This window comes from Echiichthys vipera (assembly GCF_963691815.1).
Source record: "Echiichthys vipera genome assembly, chromosome: 18".
NCBI lineage: Eukaryota > Metazoa > Chordata > Actinopteri > Perciformes > Trachinidae > Echiichthys > Echiichthys vipera.
The window spans coordinates 2,391,385-2,402,332 of NC_139843.1; the positions used below are offsets into that span (position 1 = coordinate 2,391,385).

General features: G+C 43.2%; 2 protein-coding genes across 3 annotated transcripts in view; both read right to left on the bottom strand.

The window, feature by feature from the left end:
* Nucleotides 1-2,859, bottom strand: part of rnf213b (ring finger protein 213b) — a 43,683-nt gene extending 40,824 nt beyond the window's left edge. For both annotated transcript variants that reach the window (XM_083932496.1, XM_083932495.1), the window contains exons 1-2: nt 2,731-2,859; nt 1,139-1,818 (exon numbers count right to left, since the gene is read on the bottom strand). In XM_083932496.1, the coding sequence (XP_083788622.1) occupies nt 1,139-1,818; nt 2,731-2,820 (770 nt within the window). In that variant the 5' untranslated portion in view covers nt 2,821-2,859. The remainder of the gene's footprint in view (nt 1-1,138; nt 1,819-2,730) is intronic.
* Nucleotides 2,860-6,123: 3,264 nt separating this feature from the next.
* Nucleotides 6,124-9,528, bottom strand: LOC310961404 (uncharacterized protein). The gene is made up of 3 exons (XM_083933447.1): nt 9,323-9,528; nt 7,383-7,512; nt 6,124-7,280 (listed from the first exon to the last, which is right to left on the bottom strand). The coding sequence occupies exons 1-3, from the start codon at nt 9,420-9,422 to the stop codon at nt 6,998-7,000; spliced, it is 513 nt and encodes a 170-aa protein (XP_083789573.1). The 5' UTR covers nt 9,423-9,528; the 3' UTR covers nt 6,124-6,997.
* Nucleotides 9,529-10,948: the final 1,420 nt, after the last annotated feature.

A 10,948-nucleotide genomic window follows, 5' to 3' on the forward strand; every position in this document is an offset into this window, starting at 1 on the left:
ACTGTTTTATATGTTGTTTCCTCTTTTTACTTTTGTCCCTGTCCTCATCAACTGTTCTACTTCAACTGTTTTTCCTCATATTGATGCATGTTTTTTTATATTTCTATCATTTAATGGTTGATTTTTTTCACTCATGTAAAGCACTGTGTGACTTTTATCTGTAAAAGGTGCGATATTAATAAACGTTACCTGCTGTGGATGGGGACAGAAGCTTAATATATTATATTAAATGTTATTTACCTTACTCTACCTTACCGTCACACAGCCCCAGTCCGACGGGGGAATTGTCTTTCTATGTTCTCTTCAAAGCCTCCAGACTCCACTTCAAAAACAGTCACTAAGGGTGCACTCATACTGTGCCTCCGTCCCGTGCCCCGTGCTTTAGGGTCCTTGTCCCCCCCTCCAGGCCCGTTTGTACTCACACTACCTGGGCCTCGGAGAATGCTTCTTGCTGCCTATACGTCATCACGCCGTAACACGTCACACGCATTGATGACATCATGGCGATGCGTGGCTTTGTTTCCAGATCTTTCCGTAGACCTCTGAGTTTTTGTGCGTCTTGTCGACTGTTTTTGAATCTTTTCATCGACCAAATCTGCAGTAAACACTCCACCTCCGCATCACACCAACATGAACCTTTCACCGCCATTGTTTGAAATGTCCGCGCATGGTCCCTCCTTCTTTTTTCTACGTCCCAACAGGCGCACAGGAAATGACCTCAGAACCGCCGTAGGCCTCGTGCTCGTACACGTGCACACGCTCGTGCTCGTACATGTGCAAATGTGCTTTACTAAAGCCCACCTCTCTCAGACGGGCCGTGGACGGCAAATGTGTCGCTCCTAGACGCGGTACGGTTGCACTCACACTGGTCAAAGGAACCAGACTTTAGCCGTGAAACGTGCTCAGGCACGGTACGGATGGACAGTGTGAGTGCGCCCTAACTGATGGAGACGGTGGCAGACCAGCAACTCCTGTTTTCTGTGAGGTTAAACGACTGTTTTGTAGTCTGGAGGCTTTGATGAGAACATAGAGCGGCTTCAGTTTCGTGCGTGTAAAGCACTGGGTAACACCCTCACTCTGGATGGACACGTACTTCATGCAGCCACACTTCAGACTATCTCATTAACATCAGTCTTACCGAGTGCTCTGGGGTGTTTCTGTGGTTTTATCTGCTGCTTCGGGAGCTTCCACGTTGGGCGGTTTCTTGCCCCCGCCCTCTCCAGACACAGCAGTGGCGTAAGAGACGGCTTTGGCCCCTTTAGTTTGGGGGTCTGTGGGATCAGCTGCAGAGGGAACCTCCTCTTTAGTCTTTGACTCTCTCTCTGGGCTTTGGCCCTCTGCTCTGACGTTGTCTGGACTTTCGTTTCGTGTTGAGGCGTTCTGAGCCGTCTCTTGCGGTTTGGGGTCAGGTGTGTGTCTTTGTTGTTTGTGAGTCTTTTCATCGTTTGTGTCGTCTTGTTTCGGCGCAGGCACGTCCGTCTGTGTTTCCTGGCTGTTCTGCAAAACAGCCGGAGTCTGCGTGGATTGGTTTTTGCCTTCACGCTCTTCTGTTTGAGTCTCAGCTTGCACCATAGTAACATCTTCTTTGTCACTGTTTTCTGCAGACGGCAGATTTTCCACATGTTGTGGTTCTACAGACGCTCTCTCCTGGGTTTGGCTGCCTGTGCTCTCCACATCTGCCATCTCACCTTTTTCTGTGCTTTCACTTCGCACATCTGCATCTGCTTTTACACTAGAGGTGTTCTTTCTTCTTCGGTTTCTCTTCTTCCTTTGCTCTTTGTCTTGGGTCTTCCTGCTGGGACTGCCGGGTCCTGGTCCCTGAAAAACACATGAAAGTTAAAATCCGGCGTAAAATCATCCCATGGTCTTCTTCAGCTCCTACATCCATCAACTAAGCCATCGAGACAGTTTCGTGTAACAGCTATTAACGGAGAAATCCAGGAGAGATGCTAACAGACGGACATGGCTAACAGTGATTAGCTCGGGGCAGCACGGTGAAGGCATTCAAAGGTCTTTTTTAACCACTAATGCTGCTGAAAATAACAGCAAAGCTCTGCAGCAGCATGAGAAGAGTCCCTACACACACAACAAAGCAGCAGCAGCGTAGTTAGTGAACCCGGGGTGGGGACGTGTGTTGAAGGGGCTACAGGTGGAGGTAGCATCAGACAGAGCATCAGTCTCGGTGTTTATTCTGCCGACACAGGGACATTTTTCACCGTGGCCTGGAATCACTGAGCACTGCAACACGCTGTGTGACTGCACTGGAGGACCCCCATCAGTCATCAACCGCACCGTACTGGACACTTTTTTCCCACGTCCCCAGAATAAACTGGAAGAGGCGACCGATTCCTAAGGAAAGCAGCAATGGGCTCCTTCCACTGTAATGGACTTTACTATGAGAGGAGCTGGTACAGGGGCCAGTAGGTAAGTCTTTAAAACACTCTTTAATAAACTCTGGCTTCACTAACTACGCTGTTGCTGCTTTGTTGTGTGTGTAGGGACTCTTCTCATGCTGCTGCAGAGGTTTGCTGTTATTTTCAGCAGCATTAGTGGTTAAAAAAGACCTTTGAATGTCTTCACCGTGCTGCCCCGAGCTAATCACTGTTAGCCACGTCCGGCTGTTAGCGACTCTCCGGGACCATGGGATGATTTTACCCCAGAATTACACTTTAATGTGATCATCAGCTGCAGGATCACACACAGTCTGTGGAGTTACTATGTGCTTCTGACCTTATTTCTTTTCCGGCGTTTTTTGGTCGCAACGTCCTCGGCTTTCTGGGCTCCAGCGGCGCCGTGGAGATTTCCCGCTCCCTCCTCCATCAGTGGGGACTCTTCTGTGAGGCAGGTCCCTGTCCCCCTGTCCCCCTGTCCCCCTGTGATCTGGGTCAGACCACAGGAACCACAGCAGTTACATCTCTGGGAGTCACAGTTCGACAACAGTGGCAAGAAGAGAAATGCTGCATCTCTTCATCAGTGACCTTAGTACCTCATAAATGACTTTATAATATTATAAACTACTATAATAAACAACTTATACCACCTAGTGTGTAATTTAATAACACCATAGCACTTTTAAACAACCATTTTCAACAAAATGGTGATGAAAAGGTGAAGTAAACGTCACTTCTAATCCCACCAAATCCTTATTTTAAGACTTTTTTTAATGCTTCCCCAAATTTAATTAAGGAAAATTAAGTTAAAATGAGTTCAAATGAAAGTTTACCACTGTAGGAGTATAATATTTGTACATTTTCATATGTGAAATAATGTAGAAATGAAGTAAAAACATTTCCCATTGGTAATAAATAACAGATTTATGCTCATTTCTAATGTTTTAATTGGTTTAATTTGTCAAAGTGTTTCAAAGGTTCATGGTTTGGAGTTTCATTAAGATCCACAAAAGATTGTTTAATCATAATAAATCAAAATAAATGAATAAATCCAAGTTCTGTTTACAATCAGAATCAGAAAACCTTTAATGTCCTGCAGACGGGGACATTTGTTTGTCACAGCAGCAGAAACTTATTACAAAATAAGATTAAAAAACAGCAAAAATAAGCAATAAAGTTCAATTTAAAAGGGGGAGAAATAGAAATAGGATATAGTGCAGTTGTTCTTGTTTTGTTTGTTTGGTAATTATATAGTAGTGAGTAAATAAATATGATTAAATATGAACAAATAGTGCAAAAATGCATCATCAGTAACGTGCTGTGATTTGTGTCTAAATGTAGTTAACGTTACATTATTCAAGTCAAGAAGTGAATTAATTCAATTAAATGTTATTTAAATGTTATTTAAATGTTATTTACATGTTATTTACATGTTATTTACATGTTATTTACAGTGTCAAATCATAACAGAAGTGATCTCAGGACCCTTTACAGAGCAGGTACAGACCAAACTCTGTGACTTATCCATGATTTACAGACACAACATGTATTTGAAGCTAAATGCAAAGTTGATACAAAGTGTATTTACCTTGTTTCAGGTGTAAGTTCACAGATCCAGAGTCAGTGAAGAACAGCAGAAATAAGGAGGAAGTGTTTCTTTTATGTGCAGCCTCCTCCCAAACTGTGCCTCCAGGGGAGCGTCTGTAAATGCATCCTCTGCCCTGAAGAGGAAAGGTTCACCTCTCTCTGATCAAACCTGGTGACAGGTCAAACACACACACACACACACACACACACCTGAGCAGCCCTGAGCACAGGTGAGGCTGAAACACCCTCAGTAAAATACACTCATTTGAGTTTTTCGGTGTTAGTTTTATACCTGATTTCTCGACGGTCCCTGAAGCAGCAGCAGTGGTTTCAGTTTCGTTTCTCTGAACAAGAAACTGACGCTGCGTTCAGGGGCCCGTCGGACGTTTTCACTTTCAATAGCAGCAGTTTAGAAACCTACAGAATGATAAGACAGGTTTCTAATGACTTAAGGTTTCTGTTCTTTAGTCTTTTTAATATGTAGCTGTAAACAAGTTAAATACATTTAGGCCCAATGGAGGTTAAATCCAATTTTTATTTAATATTAATTTACAGTTTTATATGGCCACCAATTTATAGACTGTACCACTGGCGTGCATGGGGGAGGGGGGGGGGGGGGGGGCAACTGTCTAGTGCCAAAACGTGTGCTAAAGTGCCCTCTAGGAGCCAAAACATGTGCTAAAGTGCCCTCTAGGAGCATAAACGTGTGCTAAAGTGTCCTCTAGAAGCTAAAACATGTGCTAAAGTGTCCTCTAGGAGCCAAAACATGTGCTAAAGTGCCCTCTAGGAGTCAAAACATGTGCTAAAGTGTCCTCTAGGAGCCAAAACATGTGCTAAAGTGTCCTCTAGGAGCATAAACGTGTGTTAAAGTGTCCTCTAGGAGCATAAACGTGTGCTAAAGTGTCCTCTAGGAGTCTAAACGTGTGCTAAAGTGCCCTCTAGGAGCATAAACGTGTGCTAAAGTGTCCTCTAGGAGCATAAACGCATGTAAAAGTTTCCTCTAGGAGCATAAACGTGTGTTAAAGTGTCCTCTAGGAGTCTAAACGTGTGCTAAAGTGCCCTCTAGGAGCATAAACGTGTGCTAAAGTGTCCTCTAGGAGCATAAACGCATGTAAAAGTTTCCTCTAGGAGCATAAACGTGTGTTAAAGTGTCCTCTAGGAGCATAAACGCATGTAAAAGTTTCCTCTAGGAGCATAAACGTGTGTTAAAGTGTCCTCTAGGAGCATAAACGCATGTAAAAGTTTCCTCTAGGAGCATAAACGTGTGTTAAAGTGCTCTCTAATCTATAAACTGTAGGCTATCACTGAAGTGCATGGGGGGGACCCAACTGTCTAGTGCCAAAACATGTGCTAAAGTGTCCTAGGAGCATAAACGTGTGTTAAAGTGTCCTCTAGGAGCCAAAACATGTGCTAAAGTGCCCTCTAGGAGCATAAACGTGTGCTAAAGCTCCTCTTCAGGAGGAAGAGCACAAGGACGCATTACATGTGCCACTGAAGTTTATCGTCTGTATCTCGGTCTGTTCGGTGTTTCAGTGCCTGCTTTTACTTTTATTTGTATTTTCTCTTTATATTTATTGATATGCACCAAATAATAATGATAATACTTGATTCTAATGCTTTATTGTACTTTTATTACTCCATTAATTTTACCTGAGAGCCTTTTCACTGATTTCATGGATCATAATCAGCATTTATCATCAGTTTCCTCTGCACGTGTGTAAATCCTGTTAAACATGCACTTAAACACGCATCAGTGTAATAAAAACAGTTTAAAGTATATTTACAGATTAAAGCATCAGTATTAATAATGTAATAATATATAAAGGGGCACTTTTCTGCACATGTACTTTTACATTTAATATCGTTTTTCTCATATTTACAAACTTTTACTCAAGAAACTTTTGTTCTGGAGTTTTTTTACCTCGTGCAACAAAGACAAACATGCCAGGCTGCTATTGATATATATATATATATATATATATATATATATAATAAACATAACAAGTAAAAACATGATAATATGAATCATGATATGGAGAAAGTTATTGAGCCAACGCTGCTGCAGCAAACCCGACTGTTAATAAACAGAGAGAGTTTCACATTCACAGATTCATTTATTGGGTTAAATCAGAAACTAACAGGTCAAATATGTAAAAATATTATTAAAAAATAAATGTAACTGCAGCGAAGATGCATCCTAATGTTTACAGGAAGTCCACGCTCGTGTCCATGGAGCCGGGGTGGGAGTCAGCGTGATGCTGCAGAGGGACGCGGAGTTAAAGTGGAAACATTAAAAAGTGTTTTAATCAAATTACATCAGAATAAAAAACATGTACCGGTAAATGCAGCGAGGTATAATAAGTATTAAAAAAGTATAATAATTCGGTAAGAACAGATGAGTGAGTGATCAATGTGGTGGTTAGCAGTGTTGCCTCACAGTGAGAGGGTTCCTGGTTTGAATCCCGGCTGGGGCCCTTGGGAGTTAGCATGTTGTCCCCGTGTCTGCGTGGGTTCTCTCGGGTTCTCTCTGGTTCTCAGGAGTTGTGTTTTACTCAGCTCCAGGTCCTTTCTTCTCTTCTGAGACGGTGGATGTGGTGGTTGGCACTGTCGCCTCACAGCGAGAGGGTTCCTGGTTTGAATCCGGGCGGGGGCCCTTCTGTGTGGAGTTTGCATGTTCTCCCCTTGTCTGGGCCGGGTCTGACCAACCTGGCAACCCCACTGCTGGACTTCTTTTTTGTTGTTGCGACTACGATCTTGGGACACTAGATGAAGCTGTTCTGCTCATTCTCCATATTCAACCTTTACGTCTACAGGGTCTCTGGTCTCTTCTCTATGTGGTCTACACATGACCCTGTTCTTCAGTTTAGACAGGTGGCTGTTACTATGACAACAAGACTAGCAGCAGGACGTTTTAGCGGTCCTCCGTACAGAAACAGACCTGTTATAAGAGCAACACCCCGGATAAAACTCAACACTCACACCCAACAGGACCCTGGCGCCTCACAGGTCCCGGTCCCCCTTCAGTCCTGTGAACCCGCAGGCTTCTTGATCCTCCGGACCACCACCCTGGTTCTCCTTCCCAGAGGTCGACCTCCTTCATCGGTCGCTGCGGCCGCCGCCCGTCCCTGCAGCGACCCCGGGGGCCGGGGTTCACCTCGGGGCCGGGCAGGCTTCCTTCCCGACCGCACGTCGTCCACGAAGGCCTCCACGCCGTCGAACTTGCCCGTCAGCTCGGAGAGACGCTCTTTGAGGGCGTTGAACTCCTTGTAGAGGTCCCCCAGGGCGTCCGACAGCGGCTGGATCCTGAAAATGAACTTTCACCGGTCACATTCAAAGCAACTTACGCCCTAAAGTGATGACATCACGTGACGTCACGTCGTGGTGGAACAGAGGAACGGGCCTCACCGTCCGTAGTCCGGCAGCACGGTGCTGTGGTCGTGCTGCAGCAGATCCTTGACCTGCGTCATGATGGCGTATTTCCAGTTGTCCAGGACCAGCGTGAGGTTGGCGCAGCCCCTGGTGTTCACTCTCTCTGCTGCAGGAGGAGAAACAGCAGCAGAGTCAAAATCAGAGCAGCACGGACGGGAAGGATGAACCCTGGGCGCCTCCCTAGGGAGGTGTTCCAGGCACGTCCAGCTGGGAGGAGGCCTCGGGGAAGACCCAGGACCAGGTGGAGAGATTAGATCTCCACACTGGCCTGGGAACGCCTCAGGATCCCCCAGTTAGAGCTGGTTAATGTGGCCCGGGAAAGGGAAGTTTGGGGTCCCCTGCTAAAGGTGCTGCCCCCGAGACCTGATCCAGGATCAGAGGCTGAAGATGAGATGAGACGAACAGTTTGGGACTTAGGTCGCACTCACACTGTCCTTAAGCACCTGGTTCCTTTGACCAGTGTGAGTGCAACCGTACCGCGTCTAGGAGCGGCACGCTTGCCGTCCACGGCCCGTTTGGGAGAGGTGGGCTTTTGTAAAGCACGTTTGCACGTGTACGAGCACGAGCGTGCGCACGTGTACGAGCACGAGGCCTACGGCGGCTCAGTTTCATTTCAGAGTTTTGACTTTTAAGGCTTTTACCTCGAGGGTCTCAGTTCTTCTCTCACCGCATGAAATATACCATAAGTTTCATTTGACAAAGACTGAACGGGTAAAATCAGAAAGCAGTGTTTTAAATATGCACACATCATCTTTCTGTCTTTTCAGTGAACTTCTGCAACTGTAACATTCTTAAATATGTTTTAAATGACCTTTTATGTGATTTAAATGACCTTTTATGTGTTTAAATGACCTTTTATGTGATTTAAATGACCTTTAATGTGTTGTAAATGACCTTTTATGTGATTTAAATGACCTTTGATGTGATTTAAATGACCTTTAATGTGTTTTAAATGACCTTTTATGTGTTTTAAATGACCTTTTATGTGTTTAAATGACCTTTAATGTGTTTAAATGACCTTTAATGTGTTTTAAATTACCTTTAATGTGTTTTAAATGACCTTTTATGTGTTTTAAATGACCTTTTATGTGTTTAAATGACCTTTTATGTGTTTAAATGACCTTTAATGTGTTTTAAATTAGCTTTGATGTGTTTTAAATGACCTTTGATGTGTTTAAATGACCTTTAATGTGTTTTAAATTAGCTTTGATGTGTTTTAAATGACCTTTGATGTGTTTTAAATGACCTTTGGTGTGATTTAAATGACCTTTGATGTGTTTTAAATGACCTTTAATGTGTTGTAAATGACCTTTAATGTGTTGTAAATGACCTTTGATGTGTTTTAAATGACCTTTGATGTGATTTAAATGACCTTTTAAGTGTTTTAAATGACCTTTTATGTGTTTAAAATGACCTTTAATATGTTTTAAATGACCTTTTATGTGTTTTAAATGACCTTTTATGTGTTTTAAATAACATTTTGTGTTTTAAATGACCTTTGATGTGATTTAAATGACCTTTTATGTGTTTTAAATGACCTTTAATGTGTTTTAAATGACCATTTATGTGTTTTAAATGACCTTTTATGTGTTTAAATGACCTTTTATGTGTTTAAATGACCTTTTATGTGTTTAAATGACCTTTAATGTGTTTTAAATTAGCTTTGATGTGTTTTAAATGACCTTTCATTTGATTTAAATGACCTTTTAAGTGATTTAAATGACCTTTTATGTGTTTTTCCAGTAAAGAAAAACATTGTGCTTTACAGATAAACTTGCCCTGCAGACTTAGAGTCTTTTAAACCCCACATTTAATAAAGTAAACATTTTACTGACTTCATTAAAGTCTGTTTAGGAACCGCGTCAAATTAAACTACTGTTAAAACAAAGGGAACATTAAAAGAGCAGGAGACTCACCCTCGTTCCTCTGCTCCCACTCTGGTCTCTGGCTTTTCTTCGGTTTCTGAGCAGCGACCAGAAACACTGACACGATGAGCAGCACTGCAGCACGCTTCATCCTGCAAACACACACACACACACACACACACACAAACAACTCTGTGTGTCACTGTGAGCAGCTCCTCGTGTGCAGGGATCCAGACGGAGGTGCCAGACCTGCAGCCGTGACTGCTCCAGAGAAGACGAGGCGGCTGCTCCTGGACGCTGTGTTTTCTGCAGAGGAGGGAACTTCTGCTCTGACATCACACACACACACACACACACACACACACACTCACACACACACACATACACACACACACACACACACACAGGCTGTTTCCCATCACTCCCTAATCCTCCACTCCTGGTTTCAGCACATCTCAACAACACTAAAGCTTTCAGGAGAATCTGTGACCGACAGTGAAGAGTGTGTGTGTGTGTGTGTGTGTGTGTGTAGACGCTGCAATATGAGCTGAGGAGAGTTTGATGTTTTCATGTCCAACTTACACATTCCTGCTCTTCATCTGTGGTCCACCTGTGTGTGTGTGTGTGTGTGAGTGTGTGTGTGTGTGCATATATGTGTGTGTGTGTGTGTGTGTCTGACCTGCCCTGCTTGTAAAACACTGATACTTTAACAGATCTAGGAGAGTAGAAACTTGACAAACCAGAAAAGTGTGCAGTGAATTTTGATTGTGGTCAAAATTAAAATGCGGTTTGAACGATGATTAAAAACCCGACTGAGTTCAAAGAGACAAACGTCTTTGACCTTTCAGCGTCAACGGGTCATGAGCCAACGGCCTCCTGGACACAGACGTGTGTCTCACCTCTCTGTCTACAGAGACACTCAAACTCAAAGAGTCCACTTTCAGTTGTTTACAGAAATTTGGTTTCTCTTTGTGCTCATTTTACGTCTATTTTTAGTCATTTTGAATCTTTTTGTGCTGTTTTGCATCTATTTTTAGTCATTTTGTATCTTTTTGTGGTGGTTTTGCATCTATTTTTAGTCATTTTGCATCTTTTTGTGGTGGTTTTGCATCTATTTTTAGTCATTTTGCATCTTTTTGTGGTGGTTTTGCATCTATTTTTAGTCATTTTGCATCTTTTTGTGGTGGTTTTGCATCTGTTTTTAGTCATTTTGCATCTTTTTGTGGTGGTTTTGCATCTATTTTTAGTCATTTTGCATCTTTTTGTGGTGGTTTTGCATCCATTTTTAGTCATTTTGCATCTTTTTGTGCTGGTTTTGCATCTGTTTTTAGTCATTTTGCATCTTTTTGTGGTGGTTTTGCATCTATTTTTAGTCATTTTGGATCTTTTTGTGTTGTTTTGCATCTATTCTTGCTCTGTTGGACTGAAAACCTGCAGCCACAGCGACCCTTTACTGGATCACTTTGACACCCGTGCTCTACAACACTTCGAGGTCTATGCTGGTTCCAGTTCTCTGCCAGCTGTGACTTACACTGACCGTAACCCCTTGTGTTTCGTTCCCGCATGTGTAACCACAACCAGCGTCTCGTGCGGTGGGCCTTGGTCACGTTTATGTTGTTTCCTTTTCCCCACACACACCGGGTCGTAACACAGACTTCTGTGACTGAACCCCCAGAC